The sequence below is a fragment of the Telmatherina bonti genome (assembly GCF_933228915.1).
Source record: "Telmatherina bonti genome assembly, chromosome: 22".
NCBI classification, from domain to species: Eukaryota; Metazoa; Chordata; class Actinopteri; order Atheriniformes; family Telmatherinidae; genus Telmatherina; species Telmatherina bonti.
Window position 1 is genome coordinate 34,096,577 of NC_136631.1, and position 22,520 is coordinate 34,119,096.

Sequence of the window (22,520 nt, forward strand, 5' to 3'; positions counted from 1 at the left end):
CAATATATGTGGGATATGTTGGGAATTTTTTTATATAGCTGTTTTTGAATTGCAGTCCTGGTCTGTCTTCAGTTAGCAGGTGGGGAGTGCTACGGGGTGCATTTTGCTGATTCTGGCACAGAACTTGATCACAAGCAGTTGGAGAACCATTTCCTTTTAATCAGCTGGGAAACATCTAAAAGTTACAGGACACTGGCCCATGAGTCCCATAGCTTTAAAGACACACTACAAATTTTTTTTGCCATTTTCACGCGACCCCTGTCGACGGCTAATTTAGACGATGGATGCTAATTTAGCATCCATCCTCCACCTTACCTGACCTGTTAGCTCTCTCCAGTCTGCAAAAGAGAATCTTATTATTAGTCTTGTCTCTTACTCTTTAAATCTTGCATTGCTTTGCTAAATCAGCAACATTGCGTGCTCAAAACAGCCAATTCCTTATTACACGTCGTGTCCCAGTAAAAGTTGTATAGAGTTGTATAGAGTTTGTCAGCCTCGGGACGCTGCTGGATAGCAGCGGCTCTATAAATACACATAATAGATGTCACTGTGTCATCAAACACATCTGTGATGTGGAGTTTTAAAGTCATAAAGTTACATAATGGTCTATATAACTGCAGTATTTGCTTTACAGTAATAAGTAATAAGTAATCAAATAAGTAATGCCTTTAAAGGTGCCAAAAGTTGCTGCCTGTAGTGCAGTCTTCACGGCATGTAAAGCACCTGATTACACTAGTTCCACTGGCAGATTAAAACATGCTTATGTCTGGAAGAGTTTTGGCCACTGACAGCCATCATCCAATCATAACTGCGCTTGGAAGTAATTTCTCGGCCATTTTGAATGTGCACTATGGCACACTTGTAGCTTCTTAGCTTAGCTTAGCATGAGGACTAGTCCAAAATGTGTTTTGCAGGTGTCTTTTTCATAACCTAACATTCAGCAGGAAAACTAAAAAGCATGTTTCCAAAAATTTTGACGATTCATTTCAAGTTGCAGGAAAAAGAGCAAAAAAAAAAAATCCTGGAAACTGTTTTTGAAAGCTGTTTTGTTGCAGCCTGTCTGACACTCCCACAATTTGAGTCTATAAAGGAAAGTGGCAACACTTTGACCAAACCACAAGCAGGATCTTAACTTTTGCATGGTGAAACGTTAACATCGAACTCCTGCTGTTTACTGGCGGTGTCTGAGCGAATGTGTCCAGATTCTAGGTCAAGATTTTGTGTGAGTGTCTGACTTCTTATTTCTTTCATGCAAGGATGCTTTCTTCTACTTTTCTTTAGATACGAAGTAAAGAAGACATTTTATTACATGTGTATGTGTACATGTGTGTGCATGTGTTTTTGGTCACATAATCTCTCTTTGGGCTTCTGCCCATTTCTTTGTAGAAGAAGTTAGAGAAGGATTCTTACTTCATTATTTTCATTATTTAATTTTCTGTTTAAATTAAGACTGTTTAGTGGTTTTATCTGTCCTTTCTCAGTCTGTCCTCCCAGTATGAGTGCACACATTCCTGGCTGCTCTCCAGTTCAGAGCCTTTTATTTATCTCTTGCTGATGGTTTACAGTAACACAAGGGGAATTGTGTTTTCTCTCGTACACGTGTGAGGCTCTGGAGAATGATCCGGGGTTGACGAAATGTATTGGAGGGGGTCAGATACTGAGAGTAGCCACCAAAGAACAAATGCTTTGAATGTTTGGAACAGTTCTGTAACTACGATCAAACTTTGGTGACCTGAAGGCTGCAATGTGATATATTGGTGAGCTGTGGAATGTAAAAAATGTCATTCACCGCTGACCCTTGCCGTCCACAGTGGGAGTGTGTGTGTGAGTGCACATGCAGCCGGTTTAAGTGTATGTTTGCATGTAGTTTCTCTCCTGTATGTGATGGAATTTGACCGTCTCACTGTTGCAGACGTCTGAAAAAGCGAGCAGTGGAGAAGGTCTCCGTTCCAAAGATTAATGTTTCAGCTGCTGGAAGGTACACTGTCGCAGGAAAACCCACCGTCCATCCTGTCTGCCTTCTGATTACTGTAGTTTTGACAGTGGGTTTCCTGTTGGAGCAGACAACAACCATTTAGCTTCTGTTTCTTCCTAGTTGACCTTCCTCTCTCTCTCTTTTGGTTTATTATGATGGGCAGCATGTGAATGGCTTAAAATGCAAGGTTGTCTTATGTGGAGCTTCTTTTTTTGTCCCTTTTTATAGCATCACTACTTTCATGGCACAGATTGATGCTGAAAACTAATCAAGATCATTTTAATATTTTTTTTCTTGATACAGTTTCTTTTATAACTGTTAGATCAGTAAATGTGTCTCTAAATTAACTGTTTGACTTGATTAGATGTTTGTCAGTCTGTGCTGTGTCAATAACTTTTCACCTTTTAGTCTTTTTATTCTATCACAACAGTCCTAAACCCCTTTCTTCATCATGGCATGCTTTTTAGAAGAGGTGCTGGCTTCTTTAGCTGAAATTGTCACATGTCCGAGCCTTCAAAGTCTGTGTCACAAGAGCTGCATCTGGTAGAATCTGCAAATAATTAGCGGTGTGTGTCTTAGACCCAAAGTGCCAGATGGGTGAAGTTTTCCACATCAGAGTAGGAGCAAGTCAGTCCATGTGCTGTATTTGCTGTTTAGAACTGTTTTATGACACTGAGTGTCCTGAGGCTGGGCGTTTGTGTTAAAAAGTCAGGATCCAGTTGCATGAAAAGTTTCCTTAGTTGAGAGTAATTGTTGTTAATTTACAGCATAAAGGGATTTTTTGTTTCTTATTACTCGATTTTGGAAAAACCTGAAGTGATTTAACTGTTATAAAGCAGCACACACCATTCAAAAGAAAGAAGATAAGAGAACATGTAAACCACATCATGCTATTGATCACAAATAAACTGAAGATCAACTGAATGGCTTTTATTTCCGATAATATGGTGGTCTGCAGCACCCTCCTACAAACTGAACCTCACTGTGTTGTTGAGGCATGTGAGACTGTTGACAAGACTGTGGACATGTAGGCATGAAATCACTGAGTGGAAAGATCTGGAAGCATAAAACCGTAACGTAATCTTTAACTGTGTCGTGAGGAAGCGCAGCTGTGATTTACAAGGATCCAAATGTAAACAATAAATTCCAGCAGGGTATCCAGCAAGTACTTGGGATGATTTAACTTCTTTAATTTATCTCAAAACCTCTCACACGTTAAAAAAAAAGTTGGAGATACCTCTTTACCATCTCATTTCATTTCAAGGTTCATTTCAAACATGTTTTTTCATTTACAATATGTATATCTTCATATTTCATGACTGAAAAGAAGTAGGCAGTAGAAACTTATATAACCCTACTGTCCTTACCATAAGCTGGTGGCTATAGTCTTTACCACAGAAGTTTGTCTTCCTCAATTCATAATGTGAAGGCAACAAGAAAACCATGAATCCTTTTGAGAGTAAAGAGACTTGAGGTCAAAAGTATTTTCTGCACCCACTTTTATGTTTTCGGAAACCTAAACTTATTATTAAAGGAAAACCTGAGGTCCTTAAAAGAGGATAGAAAAAGCAACTCTATCACTTAAACAGCAGTAACTGATAGAAAATATTCTCCATGTTATGAAATTAAACAGGTGATTGTGCTGTGAAGAAAATAATTCCTGTATATTTTTGTTTTTCTTAACCAAATCGAAATGATCCAATTCGACTATGTACAACCTTCCCGTCCCATCCCAAGTCTTTATCTTACTCAGCCATAGTAAGACGGTAAATAACAGCCTGAGAAGCAAAACAAAAGGTTTAGCGGAGTGACTCAATGTGAAAGACGTGCTAGAGAGAGAGAGAGAGAAAGACATTACATGAACATTACAGGATGTTGGAGTCAAATTCATTATTTCACATATTATAATTTAATTAAAAGGAAAGATAAAAATATCCAAAAGGATTTTGAGCTCTTAAAGTTTATATTTGCTAAAATGCATAGTTTTACGTTTCTTAAGTTATTATACATGACTGGGAAGTTGCTGATTTGTCAGATTGAAGCCAGAGACGTTAGAAGCAACATAGTTTTTTGACCGTGTAATCCTGTTTTGTTCTTATTAAAAACTAAAAGAAAGAAGAACTGGTCTACTCCCGTTTCAAATACAAAGTTGCTAGACTGACTTCAGAGTGGTGGTAAAGAAGAGAAACGAAGTGCCACTACACAGGAAAATATGAGATCTCTTGTCATCATCATCAAGCCAGACTTGCTCTCTATTTTATTTACACTTTGCAGATTCTACCCGACTCACATTTTGACTAACTTGAAATATATCATCAGGCTTTAAATAAAGGCTGAGTAACTTTATTTGGACACCTGTGCAGAGACAGTTTGAAGAACCCAGCAGTGAAAGCACAAATGATCCACTACATGATCATTATCTTTCTCCAGATTATTAGATCCATTCCCAATTCCCAATCTACCTCCCTCCCTCCTGTTTTTAAATTGTGGCAGACAGGGTAGGTGTCTGTTTTGTTTGGCAGTCCAGCCTTAAAACAGCAGAGCTTGGGTCCATGTGCATGGATTCATAGCCACTGCAGCTGGGTTTCCAAAGAAAAGAGAAGAATTGGGATATTTTTATGCAAACCTCTTCCAAACAAAAAGTTATGCTTTATAATGTCAGAAATATCAAATGCAGTAACTTGGTATCGTAATTTATACTAACCAGTGTACGTGTCATATATGAGGTGATTAAAGGTTTATGGACTCCAACAGCACAACCAGTCCATTCCAAGGACGATGACATAGCTACATGTAAAAAGATGTTCATATACGTTTAATCATGTTGTTTTTCTTGTCCTAGTTTTTTTTATTTTATTATTATTTTATTTAGTTTATTATGTTTGTGCTTATTTTGTGAATGTAAGAAGGGTGTGACTGGTTCAGCTAATCCACGTGGCTTTTGTATTTAACACATCTGTACTTCATGAAGTCTAGTCTTTCATGCTGTTGGCTGAGATATTGCGCCTGTGGAGGGTAATGCTTAGCAGCTGTGTTGAAAGTGCTTTTAAACAGTGTAACTCCAACTTTAACATAACTGTGTACCATCCAACCTCTGTATACACTTTGTCAGCTAATTTTGTGCAGTCTAACACGTGTTTACCTTGCAGGCAGACATCCAAAGCTAAAGCTAACTCTAAGTCTAAACAGAGCGGCTCTGGCAAAAGGTAACGTGAGGATAAACGCTTCGGTGGATAAATGTGAAGGTGTCTGAAAAGACCCACACTCATGGTGCTTCCACATACATCACAAACAGCATGACATTTACATTGAACCCAAGGAGGTTTTTGTCAAATGTATGTGTTTAACAGATAAGGTGAATGTGTAGAACACATCTATCTTCTCCAGTATGACCAGTTGGACACGGACATAGCATGTATCCATATCAAGAAACTATATTTAACATATTTAGTTAAATATCAGTGTAATTAGTCTTTATACATGCTGTCTATGTTTGTCGAAGGTAAATTACATAATCAAGCAGCCTGATGTTGGATTAATCGGAAATTGTTTCAGTTCATTTCCTCACAAGCTATATAGAGGATTGATTCCACTCCCACTGGAAAGAAAAGTGATGCCATCCATCCATCCATCCATTTTCTTAACCACTTAGTGCAATTCAGGGTTGGGGGAAGCTGGAGTCTATCCCAGCAATCAATGGGCGAAAGGCAGGGTACATCCTGGAAAGGTTGACGGTTCATCACAAGGCCACACAGAGAAACAACCATTCACGCTCACACTCTGAAAGACAATTAAAAATAACCAATTAATCTAACATGTGAGTCATTGGACAGTGGGAGGAAGCCAGAAAACCCGGAGAGAACCCAAACTACACGAGGCCAACTGAGCCGAACAAAAGGAAGATCTGTGGCAATGTGTTCACACTTGGACCGAGATAGATTTATTGTTCAAAGGGGGAGATGAGGAAAGAACAGAGCAGAAATGGCAACATAGTAATGAATGAGTTGGAGTTCAGGATGCAGCTTAAAACCACAAAAAGCCTCAAAACAGCCAAACCAAAAAGAAAAACAGGCATATAAAGCGGGTTTTTCTCAAACAGAAGCGTCTCAGGTTTAACCTTAACAAAAAGCCTAATAGTGGTAACACTACTGGTGTCACACCTACAAACGACAAGATTTTATAACTACAAACAAAGAAGCTTAACAAGAAAAAACAAAGCTGATCTATCAACATCCACTGGAAATAACAAAGATCAAAGTCCAAACACCACAACAAGCTAGGGGCACACCACTACTGAGCCGGTGGTTGACGTAGCGCGAAGGACTCCAGGTGTCTTTTTACCCACGGCCATTAGTGGAATCAGCTGAGATTGGAGCTCCAATTATCCGATGAGAAGGGAGGAGATGAGCATGTGACCAGTAGGACCAATCCCAGCCAGGAGGCAGAGAGGAATTTTGAAAGACCACTTGATCACAGGTGAAGGCTATCAGGAAATCAGCAGGCAGCCGTAACACACACACCACACTGCGAGAACATGCAAAAACCACACAGAAAGGCCATTATTCAAATCTCCCCTGAGGGTCAAACTAGTAAGCTGCTTGCTGTGAGGCCGCAGTGCTGACCACGACGCTACCGTCCAGCAGAAAAGTCATGCATGAAGCCAAAGTTAGCTTTAGCTTCGCAGTAAGATGAGAAAACAAGGGGAAGCAGTTTTCTTGACTCTGTAACTCAGACTGCATCTGAAGTTTGTTGGTTCCATGGAACCATCTGGAAGTCCTCCAAGAGAAACTGTTGGGATGCAGGAAGTGACTTTTTTGTTGTCCACTTCCTTTGGTCCGCTTGAAACAGGCCGAGACCTGAGATTGTAGGGGGACCGGGTTCGCTTCTTTGATCCATTAAGCCACAACACAACTTGTTGCTTAATGTCGTGTTGTGGCTTTTGTTTTGACACTTCAGGGTCACCATAAACATGTAACCTTTTTCTTTGTAGACGACATTTGTGACCGTCATAGAGCCACGGCAGCTGTTTTTTTCCCCATTACAAACAGTGGTTTACATTGTCTTGGCTAAATCCCAAAAGAAAGTAAATAATGTTTATTTTAAAAAAAAAAGATAAATTATCTAAATTTATTTTGTGCTTCTTTAGTCATGTTGACCGTCCAGAATATTAGCATTGTATTTATTAAAAGCTTTGTTTTTTTGGTTGTTTGTTACTTTTTTCCTCTTTTTTTTTATGACATGATGTCAAATATTGAGAAACATGTCTGTTAAGTTTTGGTTTTGTTTCATTTGTTCATGTCATCATTTGTGGAAACATTTGTCAGTGTTATACTTCATCCTCTCTGCTGCCTTCAGGTTGTACTTGGAGCGTCAGAAGAACTACTTCCACATCCACTCTGTGGCCTGTACAGGTACAGAGGTCCACCTCGCAGCCTGCCCCATGGAGTTCAGCAAACCCAACGCCACATCGTCCTGTGCTGGGGGTATGCCAGCTGTTGTCAGCTGCATGCCGGGGCCAATGTTTATGCAAAACAGTGGCTTGAAAAAGAAACTAAGAGTTTCGGTGAGTTAATAAAGGTGAATGGAATATATGGCTTGATGCCGTTGCTGGAAACAATAATGATCTCATACTTATCAGACCTCTCGACAACTTATCAGCCATGCGTTCAGACTGATGGAGCTTCGTTCTCTTCCTTTGTTGTGCAGAAAAACGTGAGACTGAAGGGAGGCTCCCGGGTGGGCGAAGGCCGGGTCGAGGTGCTGAAAGACAACGAGTGGGGGACAGTTTGTGACGACCGCTGGAACCTGCAGTCAGCCAGCGTCCTTTGTAGGGAGCTCGGTTTCGGAAGTGCCAAAGAAGCACTCACTGGCGCCCGCATGGGACAAGGTGAGGAATGAAAGTCCTTTTCATCTGCACATGAGTTTAAAATGCTTCATCAACCTGAAGTTTGGTTGTGCAGCAAATATAGATGATGATTCATATTAAAATATTAAAGTTTCTCTGACAAATACCATTTGGAAAAAAAAAGATTCAACATGAATTTCTTGGTTTTGAAATGAAGGAAAGACGTTCATGGAAAAGTAGATGAGTTTTGCTGAACATGTGCCATATTATGAATCACTGTTTATTTAATGCTGCTTGTTATCTGAGTCCATTATTTGTTCCAGTTAGTTCAGTTTGAATGTTGCAATATTAACTCACTTTGCCATATCATTAATTTGTTTGATGCAACATAAGTATTACTTGGAAGATGCAACATGTCAATAATGAAAAAAACTGGTTGTACTATAAAGAATTTGGACCATTTTTCAGGCCTTTCTGAAATTAAGCATCACCATTATGCTGCCACCACCGTGCTTAAAAGGTGTTTAAAGGAGAATTCATCATCTTATGTTGAACTCTGCTTTTTTTTAAAAAAAAATAAAATTTAATAGGGCTGTGACTATATGCTATTGTCCCGATTCGATTCGGTTCTGATATTTTGGGTGCCAACTTGATTTAAATTGCATTTCTCACAATTCTTCAATATTGCTGATTTTTGTAGATTGAAAACAAAAACATGTATGAAACCTTTTTTTTCCCCATCATTTTTCTTAATTTCAATTTGGGAAAAAAACAACACAGTAGCTAGACCAATATTCTGATGCTATAATTCCCAAGAAGACAAGTAAAAAGATCAATAAAAAGAATAAAAATGACAAAAATTTTACAATGGAATGTTTTTTTTATTAAAAAAAAGTTTTTTTAACATAAAAAAAAATCTTGATAATCGATTTTACCTTTTGTGGAGAGTTCTGCTTCCTGTGAACATACTCCAAACTCTGCAGTGCCTTTAGATGTAGCTTCGGCCTTCCCTGGATCTGCATGATGGTGTGTTGGTTTGTGGAGTTTCTATGTTTTTCCTGTATCAGTGTAAGTTTTGTCTGAAAACTCGAGCCTCCCCTCATCGTCATAAAAACATGCATGACTGTAAAAGTGAGTATGAGTATGAGTATGCGTGTTTGTTTGCCTCCAGCCCAGGTATCAAAACTGAATGAATCTTTGTTCTCTGATTAGAACCCTTCTTGTCTGGTCTGTGGGATTTTATAGTCTTTCCAGTTCTTTCTTTCTTTTTTTTAAGAACCGATAGAGGGATTTCTATAAGATTTGTTGATGTTTTAATAACCTAACCCCAGAATTTTGCCCATTTCTAGTATGGGAAGCTTCAGTTTGCTACTTGCTAAATAGTTTTATAGACTATGGAGCCTTTTACAACTTTCCATCAACTTTATGCAAACCTGACTTGTTGATGCTCCTAAAGTGATGCCTGGCAGTTTGAAATGTCACATTATATTATATCCTCGCAGTAGCAACTTGCACAAAAATGGAAAGTTTACAAAAATAGGCTGTAGTAGTAGTAATTGTTGTTGTATCACAAACAATGGTGAATATGCGAAAATACATGTTGCCTTCACATTGCATAGATGACTTGGACTTAACTGTGAGGAAAAAATGCACAAACAAAATCATAAGCAGCATCTTTGCCACCAGTTTAAAGGAAAATTACAGCCTGAAGAGATTATTCGGAGATTTGTTCAGAATAATTTTTATCTTTGTATTAATATTCAGCAGGAAAGATTTGGCATCGTAAAAACAAGAACATCTGTTCTCTACTTCTGACTTTATGAAACCTTTGGAAAAATTCTACAGAATGGATATTGGAAAGTAATTTTTATTTAGCCAAGGTACAATTTAATGACATCAAATTCAAACATGATGTAGGCCGACAATAACCTGATTGTTATGGCCAAACAATGAATTCTTCATGAATGCCAGACCCATGCTTTTAATCTTCTTGCGTGAAGAATGCAGTTTTAATAAACGCAGTTAAACAAATAAAACCACATGCATTTAAATGTCAGCTTTTGATGCAATAAAAAGGAAAACCTGAAAGGTTTGCAGGGCTTTGTAGATGTGTAATGTGGTTGTTTTACAACAGAAAATGACATTACATCTGTTAGGCCATGGTCTTTTAATGTGAAAACAAAGAAGTAAAATCAGTAGGGGTTTGTATGTATAATTTAAAACAAATAATCTTTTTTATAATAATGTAAAAGTTGTTGTAAAAACACTACTGAAAGCTGAAGCCTTTTTTTGTAGGTTTGCGACATTTTCTCAACACTGTGAAAAAATGGAAAAGTCCTCTAATTGCACAAATTTAAAGGCGTGTCGCTCGGGATAACAGTGATCTACACATAGAAATATTCTGTTGGTATGTGTGTGTGTGTGTGTGTGTGTGTGTGTGTGTAGTTTTCTCATTAGTGATTTTCCTTAACAAGAAGGAGGTGTGTGTGTTTGGTTAAGCTGCCCAGAGATTCCATCAAAGGAAAAACAAGCAGGCTTTTGAGAAGTACTTCTCAGAAACGCTGAGAGGGAATATTTCTTCTCCTGTGTGCACGTTATGATTTGTGCTACAGAGGAAACTGGCTGGGGAGACTCGTCGTGGATCTGCGAGGGGAAGTAACACACCTGTGCTCAGACTGATGTCAGACCACCGGCTCACTGAATCAGACTAGGAAACATCAGCTGAAAGTTGGAAACTTGACACCGCTGAAGGAACTCCTTTTACAAAATGAACTAAACACAAACTGTTGGACAGAGTTTGTCCAGTGTACATTCAGATTGTGGGGTGAGAATTAGGTGGAACATGATGAAGCAATCGTCCATCTTGATCTAAATCAGCAGTTCTGGGCAGGATGTGATGTTTAATGGCATGGGGGATATTGTCTTGGTGCATGTTGGGTCTTTTAGTACAAACATGGTAAACCAGCACAGCCTGAGTCCTGCTGTTGACCATGTCCATCCCTTTATGAGCAGTGTAGCATCTTCTGGTGGAAACCTCCAGCAGGATGATGCACCATGTCACACAGCTCACATCATCTCCACCATGATGATGAGTTCACTGTCCTCCAGTGGTCTCCAGATCTCAGAATAACCTGGGATGTGGTTGTCATTATGGATGTGCAGCTGACTAATCTGCAGCAGTTGTCTGATGCTGTCATGTTAATATGGAGTAAAATCTATGAGGAACCTTTCCACTACCTTGTTACGACTATGCCAGCAAGAATGAAGACAAATCTGAAGGCGAAAGCGGTCCAACCCAGTACTAACAAGGTAGACCCGATCAAGTGGCCCACGAGTTTGTTTGTGTTAAAGAAGCTGTTTAACATGGGAAAAAAACAGATTCTTTGCATCTCCTCTGACCAAGATTTGCCTAAAAATCTTTAAACTTGCTCCATAAACAACTTTTTTTTTTTTTTTTTTTACGATACTGTCTCTGTGTTTTTCCAGGAATGGGTCCAATTTACATGAGTGAGGTGAAGTGCCATGGTCATGAGAAGTCCATCTGGAACTGCCCCTTTAAAAACCTCACATCAGAAGACTGTCAGCACATGGAGGACGCTGCTGTTCGCTGCAACGTGCCTTACATGGGGCTCGAGAACTCGGTCAGATCTGACTCTTCATACCAATATGTTTCATCCTGAAGCTGCTGATCTGTTAACTTTTCTTATTTATTTCATTGAGATGATTAGAAAGGGAAAGATTAGAGTAGGAATGTAGGACGAAAAAGATGGAGTCATCCCAGTTTCTTTGTATTTGCTGTTCTAACAATCCTGTCTGTGTGCAACAGCATGTGAGATTTGGAGACTGAAATCTCACATCTTCAGCTAAATAATAGCTTTTCTTCACTGTTGTCATGAAGGTTTTTGTGTCTACTAAATTGACTGAATTCAGATCAAGCTCTGATCATATTGTTTAAACAATGTAATTTATAATTTTTTGACAACAGTGATTTACTTTTAAAATTGTTAAACTCTCTGTAGATGCACACAAACTCTGGGCTAAAAATGAATCAGTAAAATGATCTTTTGAAACATCTGCTTTGATGTTTCAGACATCTGCAGAAGCTCCATCCATCTGCGATGGAGTTTGTTTTTAATTAAATCCAGCTCCTGCGTCTCTACATTCGGCTCTGTAGTGCCTAACAGCATGGTCTTGCACAGATCCGACTTACAGGAGGACGAACCCGCTATGAGGGCCGTGTGGAGGCGCTGAGCTTAGACCTTAACAACACACAGATCTGGGGTCTGATCTGTGGCGAGAACTGGACCACCAAGGAGGCCATGGTGGCCTGCAGGCAGCTGGGTTTGGGCTACGCTAACCAGGGCCTGCAAGTAGGTTATTAACACCACTAAAAAAAACTTTTTAATGAATGTGACATATGCAAATATAATATGCTGTCAGGTACGCTCAGTAAGGGTTTCACCTTAGTTTGCTCTTTCCCAGTTTGCACTCATAACCTCCAGACTGGGCTTTATAATGAGCTCCAGCTGCATCGGAGATCCTGGATCCAGCAGCTATCACAATGTTTACTGTTTTCTAATCATATCTCTGACTCAACAAAAGGAGCTGTGAGTGTGATAATAGAAGGTTTCCATTATATTTTCAGGTTTTCTGCATATATGTTCAAATATTTCACATCTGTAGTTTTTAATTATTGACTCGTTAACATGTAGAGATTTTATAGATTCTTTATCGAGCAGAGCACATTCATTTTTGGAATATATTTGAACATGCATGCATTATTATGTGACGGCATATTATACTTTCCATATGCAGTAGATTTTTTCTTCCTCTGCGTACTTTTACATATCAGTTCCATGTGAGCAGATGGAAAAGAGGCAGAAATTTCTGATCTACCTCAAAGCCACGAGGTGACTTCATGTGGAAACCACGTTGATCTCACCTACACTGAGACTAACCCAACTGCTGCTTCCGCGACACATTTTCCACCCACTCAAGGTCTGCATATAAACTCTGGTAATCTCAGCTCAGACAGTTCAGAGACAGGACAGGAAATTTGTCCCTCTCACTGACTCCCAGCAGGACCTTTCTGCAGATCCGGATAGTAGGCGGTCGGAGCAGTTATGAAGGCCGGGTCGAGGTTCAGGTTGGGTCCAAGTGGGGCACAGTGTGCAGCACAGGCTGGACCACAAAGGAGGCCATGGTGGTTTGCAGGCAGCTAGGGCTCGGCTACTCCATGCATGCTATTACCGTAAGTAGGACCGCAGCTATAGATGAAGAGATTTATCCTGCAGCTGAGTTGATGCATCTCACATGCTGCGAGATAAGCAAAGTAAATGCAAAACACAAAAGGAAATGAGGAAAACTCTGAGCATGTTTGTAAAGTAAATTCTAGGTAAATGAATGTAACTATAAAATTAGTTTATGCATTTCACTTCTTTTGGTTTATTTTGGCGTATGAAGCAAAACGGACACATGAGATCAAACATGCCAAAATACGACTAAAGTTGTGTTTTGTTACAATTTTATGGCTCAATTTTACCTTCATGGGATCCAACTTATTAGGTCCACTTTGCTTTTACCAGATTGGACCCCATCCCCCTTCACCTTCAGAACTGCCTTGATCATTGATGTTGGAAACGTTCCTCAGAGTTTTTGCTCCATGTTGACATGAAGCATCACACAGTTGCTGCACATCATGATGAGAATCTCCCGTTCCACCACATCCCAAAGCTGCTCTGCTGGATGTAGATCTGGTGACTGTGGAGGCCGTTGGAGGACAGTGAACTCATTGTTATGTTGAAGAAAGCAGCTGGAAATTCAATTCAATTCAATTCAACTTTTTTTTTATAGCGCCACTTCACAACAATGTTGTCACAGGGCACTTTACATACACGAATCAACATACACATCATTTCGAGCCAATTCTTACATACAGTTGTGCTCATATGTGTTCATACCCTTTCATTAAAAAAAAAAAAAAGGTTGTATTTACAACAGTCACTCAAATTACTGTAGACTTAAAAAAGGAACAATAACTAAAAATTTGCAAAAATATAATTTAGTAATATAAGACACTGTTTTTTCATTTAATTGAGTTTAAGAAAGAGAGAAAAAAACAAACAAACAAGTTGGTCCTGGACAAATTAGAGCAATTTTCTGTTGAACAGTGGGACAAAATACCTGTCAACAGGTGCAGAAATCTGACTGAGAGGAACAGAAAACACCTGACTGGAGCGGAAACATTAAAGGATTGTTCAAGAAAATATTAGTTTATGACTGATGTAATATGTAATAAATTATCTTATTTGTTTGCTTTTTAAAAAAATATTTCTATTGAACCAAAATTAGAAAATAATATAATGATTTTCATACATTTTTTATTTATTATAACTTTAGTCAATTTCAGCTTATTTTACAGGCAGCTGTTTTTTTCCTTCTTTAATGAAAGGCTATGAATAAATATGATCACAACTGTATCCTATCATAGAAACCAACTGATCGAGTCATGACTTGGATCCAATCCTCCATCCTGAGCTGCACGAGGCGACAGTGGGAAGGAAAAAACTCCCCTTTAACCGGAAGAAAACCTCCGGCAGAACCCGGCTCAGGGAGGGCAGCCATCTGCCTCGACTGGTTGGGGTGGAGAGGACAGGAAAGACAGATCAACATGTACAACTGCACTTATTCAGGAAATTATGTGAGCTTTGTGACGTGGGGCATCATCCTGCTCCTTGGCGGCAAGGTCCCGGGGGTGGATGAGATCCGCCCGGAGTTCCTTAAGGCTCTGGATGCTGTGGGGCTGTCCTGGCTGACATGCCTCTGCAGCATCGCGTGGACATCGGGGGCAGTACCGCTGGATTGGCAGACTGGGGTAGTGGTCCCCCTTTTTAAGAAGGGGGACCAGAGGGTGTGTTCCAGTTACAGGGGAATCACACTCCTCAGCCTCCCTGGTAAGGTCTATTCAGGGGTCCTGGAGAGGAGGGTCCGCTGGATTGTCGAATCCCGGATTGAGGAGGAGCAGTGTGGTTTTCGTCCTGGTCGCGGAACAGTGGACCAGCTCTATACCCTCTTTGGGGTCCTGGAGGGGGCATGGGAGTTTTTCCAACCAGTCTACATGTGCTTTGTGGACCTGGAGAAGGCATTCGACCGTGTCCCCCGGGGGCTCCTGTGGGGGGTACTCCGGGAGTATGGGGTACCGGAACCCCTTGTACGAGCTGTCCGGTCCCTGTACGACAGGTGTCAGAGCTTGGTCCGCATTGCCGGTAGTAAGTCGGATTCGTTTCCGGTGAGGGTTGGACTCCGCCAAGGCTGCCCTTTATCACCGATTCTGTTCATAACTTATATGGACAGAATTTCTAGGCACAGCCGAGGTGTTGAGGGGATCCGACTTGGTGGCCTCAGGATTGGGTCCCTGCTTTTTGCAGATGACGTGGTCCTGTTGGCTTCATCTGGTCGGGATCTCCAGCTCTCGCTTGAGCGATTCGCGGCCGAGTGTGAAGCGGCTGGGATGGGAATCAGCACCTCAAAATCTGAGACCATGGTCCTCAGCCGGAATAGGGTGGATTGTCCTCTCCGGGTCGGGAGTCAGGTCCTGCCTCAAGTGGAGGAGTTTAAATATCTCGGGGTCTTGTTCACGAGTGAGGGAAGGATGGAGCGCGAGATCGACAGACGGATCGGTGCGGCGTCTGCAGTAATGCGGACTCTGCACCGGTCTGTCGTGGTGAAGAAGGAGCTGAACCAGAAGGCGAAGCTCTCGATTTACCAGTCGATCTACGTTCCTACCCTCACCTATGGTCATGAGCTGTGGGTCGTGACCGAAAGAAGGAGATCTCGTATACAGGCGGCTGAAATGAGTTTCCTCCACAGGGTGGCCGGGCTCTCCCTTAGAGATAGGGTGAGGGGCTCGGTCATCCGGGAGGAGATCAGAGTAGAGCCGCTGCTCCTCCGCATCGAGAGGAACCAGTTGAGGTGGCTCAGGCATCTGGTCAGGATGCCTCCTGGACCTCCCTGGTGAGGTGTTCCAGGCACGTCCCTCTGGGAGGAGACCCTGGGGAAGACCCAGGACACGCTGGAGGGATTATATCTCTCAGCTGGCCTGGGAACGCCTCGGGATCCCCCCCGCAGAGTTGGCAAATGTGGCTGGGGAGAGGGAAGTCTGGGCTTCCCTGCTTAGGCTGCTGCCCCCGCGACCCGACCCCGGATAAACGGCAGAAGATGAAGATGAAGGCATCATCCTGCTGGACACACCATTACACCACCAGTAGCCTGAACTATTGATAAAAGGCATGATGGATCATTGTTTTCATGTTGTTTACTCCATATTCTGATCCTTCGGACTGTCAGCGTTTTTCTATCTTCTGTCGCCCAGTTTTCGTGTTCCTGCAACAGTTAATGCAAAGCAGGACAGATCTTTGCTTTCATGCTGTTTTTAACCTAATTCTGATCCTACCATCTGAATGTGGAGCCCAGCGATGGTTTTCCATCTTCTATTGTCCAGTTCTGTGGAGTCTGTGTGAATTTTAGCCTCAGTTTCCTGTTCTTAGCTGACAGGAGTGGCACCCGGTGTGGTCTTCTGCTGCTTTACACCATCTGCTTCAAGGTCGGGCGTGTTGTGTATTCAGAGATGATGTTCTGCATATCTTTGTTGGAACCAGTGCTTATTTGACTTCCTGTTGCCTTTCTCTCATCTTCAACCAGTCTGTCCATTCTCCTCTGACGTCAACAAGACATTATTTTCCTGACAACTGCTCCTCACTGGATTTTTATTTATTTTTTGTCAGGGATCAAAAATCTCCTAAATCCCCTCTCTTCTTAATTCTCATGCTCAGTTTAAACTTCATTAAAGCTATAGTTGGTAATCTTGCTCAGAGACATTTTTTTTTTTACTCTGCGTGAAGTGGTTCCTTGTCCTGATAGCAGTCTGTACATTTTGTAATCATAAACAATAAGAAATATAGTTAGACCCCTCAGTGTATTGTAAATCTGTAAAAACTCTGACCAATCAAAATGTTCGGACCGAAATGGAGTTGTTCATCTCTTATATTTCATAAGCTTCTTCTCCCGGCTCCCCTCCTCCCCCTCCTGCAGTGCATACCTAATAGTCACATCCTGCATATAAATAGCGTGTTAGGATGAAAATATAAAGTATTGAGCCAAGAGAGGGCGTCACTTTCAAATCTTGCTTGCTCCCCAACATTACCTACCCCAGCTTTAAGTCATCTTGACCATATCTACATGTCTATTCAGCAGCCACCTTGTGATTGGCCGATTAGGTAATTATGCTAACATTGACCATGTGCTCCTGATAATGTGGCTGCAGATTGTAAATAATTTAGCTCAAGTTGTCTTTCAGTTGCATTTCATGTTTTCTGTTCTTTAGTTTTAGGTCCAAATTCTGCACTGACAAGTAGATCACCAGTAGTTACTGGTGTTAATCCATTTTAAAGCTGCACCAACACCAGTTTAGGTTTCAGAGAGCATTTCTTTGCCTGTTCTCACAACTCTGTCCACTGATGCTGTCTGCGTTGACCAGGGGTGTCCAAAGCTGGTCGTCGAGGGCCGTTATACTGCGGGTTTTCAGTGTCAAGCTCTGGACCATACCTTATTGACTAGAGTCAGGTGTGTTGGAGCAGGGACATATTGAAAACCTGCAGGATTAGCTATTAAGAGTCAGAACTGGACACACCTGTTGGCCTCTACGTTTGTAATCTTCCCATGCCTTTTATTGAATCTCCGCAGGGATTTTTTTGCTCCGCATCAGTTTCTTATTTAGTTGTGATTTCAGAACTTGAGATCATAAAGTGAAACAGATCTTCGTTTATATGCTCTGTCGTTGAATATCAGTGAGATTCTGCATCTTCTCCGATGCTTTCATCCTCAGGTCTATGTAACCGTGGAGCAAATTATATCTTCACATGCAATTGATTAATTAGTTGAGCAGTTACGGCTTTTATTTGTGGCAACAAACAAAGTGGAAATCTGACTGTAGTATGTGTGTACAATTTCACAATAAGCTATGATTTATGCGACAAACCCTCATGTCATTTTGGTCCTATAAATGTGGGATAAATAACTTGTTTGGACATTTCTCTTTTTATGTGTAGATGCACTTCATACGTCTCTCCCTTCATGTCAGTCCCTTAAAATCAAAGAAAACTCATCCAAACACACCTGCTTTGTCATTTTGTGACTCTGCATAAAATCTAGAGCAGATAATTGTTTATTTATAACTGGAATAATATTAACACAATCGGTTAATGATAATTATTTATAATGAATTGTTTCATATAAAAGAAAAATTTGGCATTTTTAAAAGTGATCACAAAACACAAAGGATCCTTAAGTGACACGATACACCAAAAGTTCTTGTTCTGCAGCCCTTATAACTCCACATGTCAATCACTTTGCCTGATCAACATGCTGTGTGTTTTTCTTTCACATGCTTCTCTATTTGTTGTTGTCCAACCCCTTCTAAGGAAACCTGGTACTGGGATAGCAGTAACGTGACGGAGATGGTGATGAGCGGTGTGAGGTGCGTCGGGAACGAGATGTCTCTGAGTCAGTGTCAGCATCACCAAACAGTCACCTGCCAGCGAGCGGCTGCAAAGTTTGCTGCAGGAGTCATCTGCTCGGAGAGTGAGTGTTGAAGAAGTACCAAGCAGGCGATTCAGATATGTGGGTTTGGTGCCTCAAATTTGGTCATTTTTTTTCTCATCATTTTAATACAAATAATAAAACAACACCCGTAGACAAAATGATTGGTACCTCTCTGTTAATGAAAGAAAAAGTCACAAAGTTGAGACCAACTAAATTAATAATGATTAAAGCAGACTGAGAATTGATCAGGCTGCACAGTGGCATAGATTGTTTCTTATGATCCCTGCTTTAAACTCTAGTGAACATCAATAGAAGGAGCTCAAACATGCATCCCGAGCAAGACGCCCTTCAAACCTGAGACGAGTGGAGCAGTTTGCTCATGAGGAGTGGGACTAATACCTGTTGGCAGGTGCAGAAGTCTTCTGACAGATACAGAAACAGTTTAATTGCAGTGATTGTCTCGAAAGGTTTTGCAACAAAATATTAAGTAAAAGGTGCCATTGTTTATATCCAGGCCTGTTACATCAGTTTTTTTATTTTTCTCTTGAATAACAATTCTAAGGCAATGTATGTTTCTCATTTGTTTTATTTATTTATTTATTCATTTATTATCAGTATTATTTTAGTCAGTTTTAGGTGATTTCAGTGACCATTGTTGGATTTTATTATATAAAACAGAGGTACCAATAATTTTGTTGACGTGCGTTTATGTTAATCTGAAATGTCAGATTGACAATGACAAACGAATGATTTGACTACCAGACATCTTAAATTGGAAGATCTGGTTGATTTAAAGTGTGTACTTGTTATGTGGGAAGCTAAGCAGAGGATTCTGCATGATGCTGTTCAAAATCTTTTCATTTCACAGGAATTTTATCACAGACAGAAATATAATTTTCGAACTTTATTTGCACGGACGACACAGAAACAGAAGTGTGTGTCTGCTTATGGAGCTAAATTATGAAACTGTTTATATGGAGAGCTACAATGTTGTATAAGTGTTTTCACAATTTAATAAATGTATAAGGATAAAATTATGAGACAGTATACACAATTGCAAAATAATTTAATCTACCTACAGATATACAAGACAGATGTTTTGATATAATTTTTGAAGTAGTGTGTGATGACCTGGTTAGGATGGGGGTTTATTTATAGAAGTCAACTCAACTTATTATTATTATTATCATTATTATTATTATTATTATTATTATTATTATTATTATTATTTGAAATGTGCTTTAAGAGGCAGATTGCACAAGATTTATCTTCTATCTGTGCCTTTTTGTTCATGTAAAACAATGTAAAGTCAACCTGAACAAGTAATGAACAAATAAATAAATACATAAAATAAATAAATAAATGTAAAATAAATAAATAAAAGTAAAAGAAATAACAGTAAAGGAAAAACAATGTATTCACTGTATAGCTAAGATGTTTTAGTGCTGCATGAAGAATATGAAGCCCGCCTCTCGCCCAATGATTGCTGGGATAGGCTCCAGCTTCCCTTGACCCCTGAAATTTCAGAGGATGGATGGATGGATGGATGGATAGATGGAGAATATGAGCAAAATAATAATCCTGATCGTCCTCCGCCTCCCTCTGTGTCCAGCGGCCTCTGATCTGGTCCTAAATGCATCTCTGGTCCAGCAGACAGTTTACATCGAGGATCGGCCTCTCCACATGCTTTACTGCGCTGCAGAGGAGGACTGCTTGTCAAAATCTGCTGCAAAGGCCAACTGGCCGTACGGACACAGACGTCTGCTTCGCTTCTCCTCGCAGATTCACAACATCGGACGAGCGGATTTCAAGCCAAAGGCTGGGCGCCACTCATGGGTCTGGCATGCATGTCATGGGTTAGTTCTACAGAAAACAAGTCGTCTTTCATTTAAAGGAGGAAATCATCTTCCTGTAAACATATACAAAAACGGAAATGTTTCTACCACAAACAGATTGTTTTACAAGGTCTACATTTGAACTTGGACATTCAGGATCTTTACACTTCGGATGCATGTTCCTCCTTTTGATGCATTTTTCTCTTTACTTAATGCAGCCACTATCACAGCATGGATATTTTCACACACTATGATCTGCTGAATGCAAACGGTACCAAAGTGGCAGAGGGTCACAAAGCCAGCTTCTGCCTGGAGGACACAGATTGTCAGGAAGGTGAGATGGATGCCCCTTCACAGTGACAAGCTGACAACAAATGACCGAAAATAGAAATCATAACACAGACAATAGAATACATTTCTGCTATCCAGAATATCTCGAGATATACTAGTTGTAGCGGACCCCCCCGACTCAAGGATGAGACTTTACTGATGATTTTTTAGGTTTAATGGCAGTAAACCCGCAAATTCACCGTAAGAGCTGGGAAATACACAGAAAAGGCATTTAAATAACAACCCGACTCTTACATCCTTTACAATAAATTTACCACTGGCAGTAAACTCATGAAATTGATTTATGTGGCAATATAAACATCCAAATAGTCCCGTTATGTACATATTAAACATACCTTGTTCCTCTAACAAGGGGGCTGCTATTCATCAAAAGAAAAGAAGACGATATGTTCTTCTGTAAAACTAACATTTTTACCGTCTTTTTAGTTGCCGTTAAGTGCGCTCGCACCACCACAACTGATGGGCGGAAGTACCTTCAAAATAAAAGCATTGACAGAACGTTAACAGTAGCAAGTGCTAAAATAAAATATTACCTTAAAAAAAAAAAAAAAAAAAAAAGAATTACTTGTGGTTATTTACACTAGTGATTACACCAAAATACTGTTAATGAATCAGTGTATTATTATTTAAATGGTAAATTCCATTGTGATTAACGGTTTGTATTTTTTTCAAATGAATTTTTTTTTTTTTATTACCGTTAATAAAGTTTTGTTGTTATTTCATCTGTGACACTCAGGTGTTTCCAAACGATACGAGTGTGCCAACTTTGGAGAGCAGGGTATCACTGTTGGCTGCTGGGATCTGTACCGCCACGACATCGACTGCCAGTGGATCGACATCACAGACGTCAAACCTGGAAATTACATTCTGCAGGTGGGCATGGGACACCCAAATGATCAGAGTCAGAATCAGTTTATTTATCATTAAGAATGTTGTTTAATTTGTCAATATTTGTTCAAGGAATGAGGAAAGGATGCCAGTCAGGGCTCTGAATTATTAATCATTTATTTGATTAATTTCTTGAAGGTTTTTTCTCTTTTTTTGTGGGGTGAAGGTTGGAGCCACTCACAGCAGCACCCCCACAGTGGGTGGCACCCTACGAGCTGTAAAGGCACGCCCTGAGACTGTGTATTCATTGATGTTGACTACTGTTGAGATCTTAGTATGAACAACCTGCAGCAACCTGATACTGATGAAGAAAAATATATATATATATTTAGATAGTATGTCAAGTTTGTCAGTTTCATATTTGTGACTGGAAATTAGCTTTAACCACCAAACTTATAACATTTATCGATCATTATATTCTGAGTATTTTGAGAAGTAAATGCTGAAATATTACCTCCTCTTATATCTGACTGGAGGGGCATTTTTAAAGGCAGTGCTGCTTAGTTTGGCACGTGAAAGTTTAGTGTTATTTATACATCCAAGGACACTTTCTTTAAACTTTTACTTCAGGAGAATCAACACAAAGGAGGGAATTCAATTCAATTCAATTCAATTCAACTTTATTTGTACAGCGCCACTTCACAACAATGTTGTCACAGGGCACTTTACATACACGAATCAACATCCACATCATTTCAAGCCAATTCATACATATCCTATAATAGAAACCAACTGATTGCATCGAGTCATGACTTGGATCCAATCCACCATCCTGAGCTGCACGAGGCGACAGTGGGAAGGAAAAAACTCCCCTTTAACAGGAAGAAAACCTCCAGCAGAACCCGGCTCAGGGAGGGCAGCCATCTGCCTCGACTGGTTGGGGTGGAGACGACAGGAAAGACAGATCAACATGTACAACTGCACTTATTCAGGAAGACCTGCGGAAAAAAGGAGAAATAAGTTAGAGACGGCAATATTGTCATATATTTATACATTAATATATTAGAGAAATAGAGCGAGGTACTTC

The 22,520-nt window shown here is 40.2% G+C and overlaps 1 protein-coding gene across 1 annotated transcript in view; it reads left to right on the plus strand.

Moving 5' to 3' along the window:
- The window catches only part of loxl3b (lysyl oxidase-like 3b), a 33,522-nt gene that overhangs the window by 8,915 nt on the left and 2,087 nt on the right, over positions 1-22,520 (plus strand). Inside the window, exons 5-12 of the mRNA XM_079262265.1 lie at positions 7,331-7,538; positions 7,682-7,862; positions 11,307-11,461; positions 12,020-12,190; positions 18,299-18,458; positions 20,032-20,275; positions 20,473-20,588; positions 21,342-21,478. Coding sequence (XP_079118391.1) covers positions 7,331-7,538; positions 7,682-7,862; positions 11,307-11,461; positions 12,020-12,190; positions 18,299-18,458; positions 20,032-20,275; positions 20,473-20,588; positions 21,342-21,478 — 1,372 coding nt within the window. The remainder of the gene's footprint in view (positions 1-7,330; positions 7,539-7,681; positions 7,863-11,306; positions 11,462-12,019; positions 12,191-18,298; positions 18,459-20,031; positions 20,276-20,472; positions 20,589-21,341; positions 21,479-22,520) is intronic.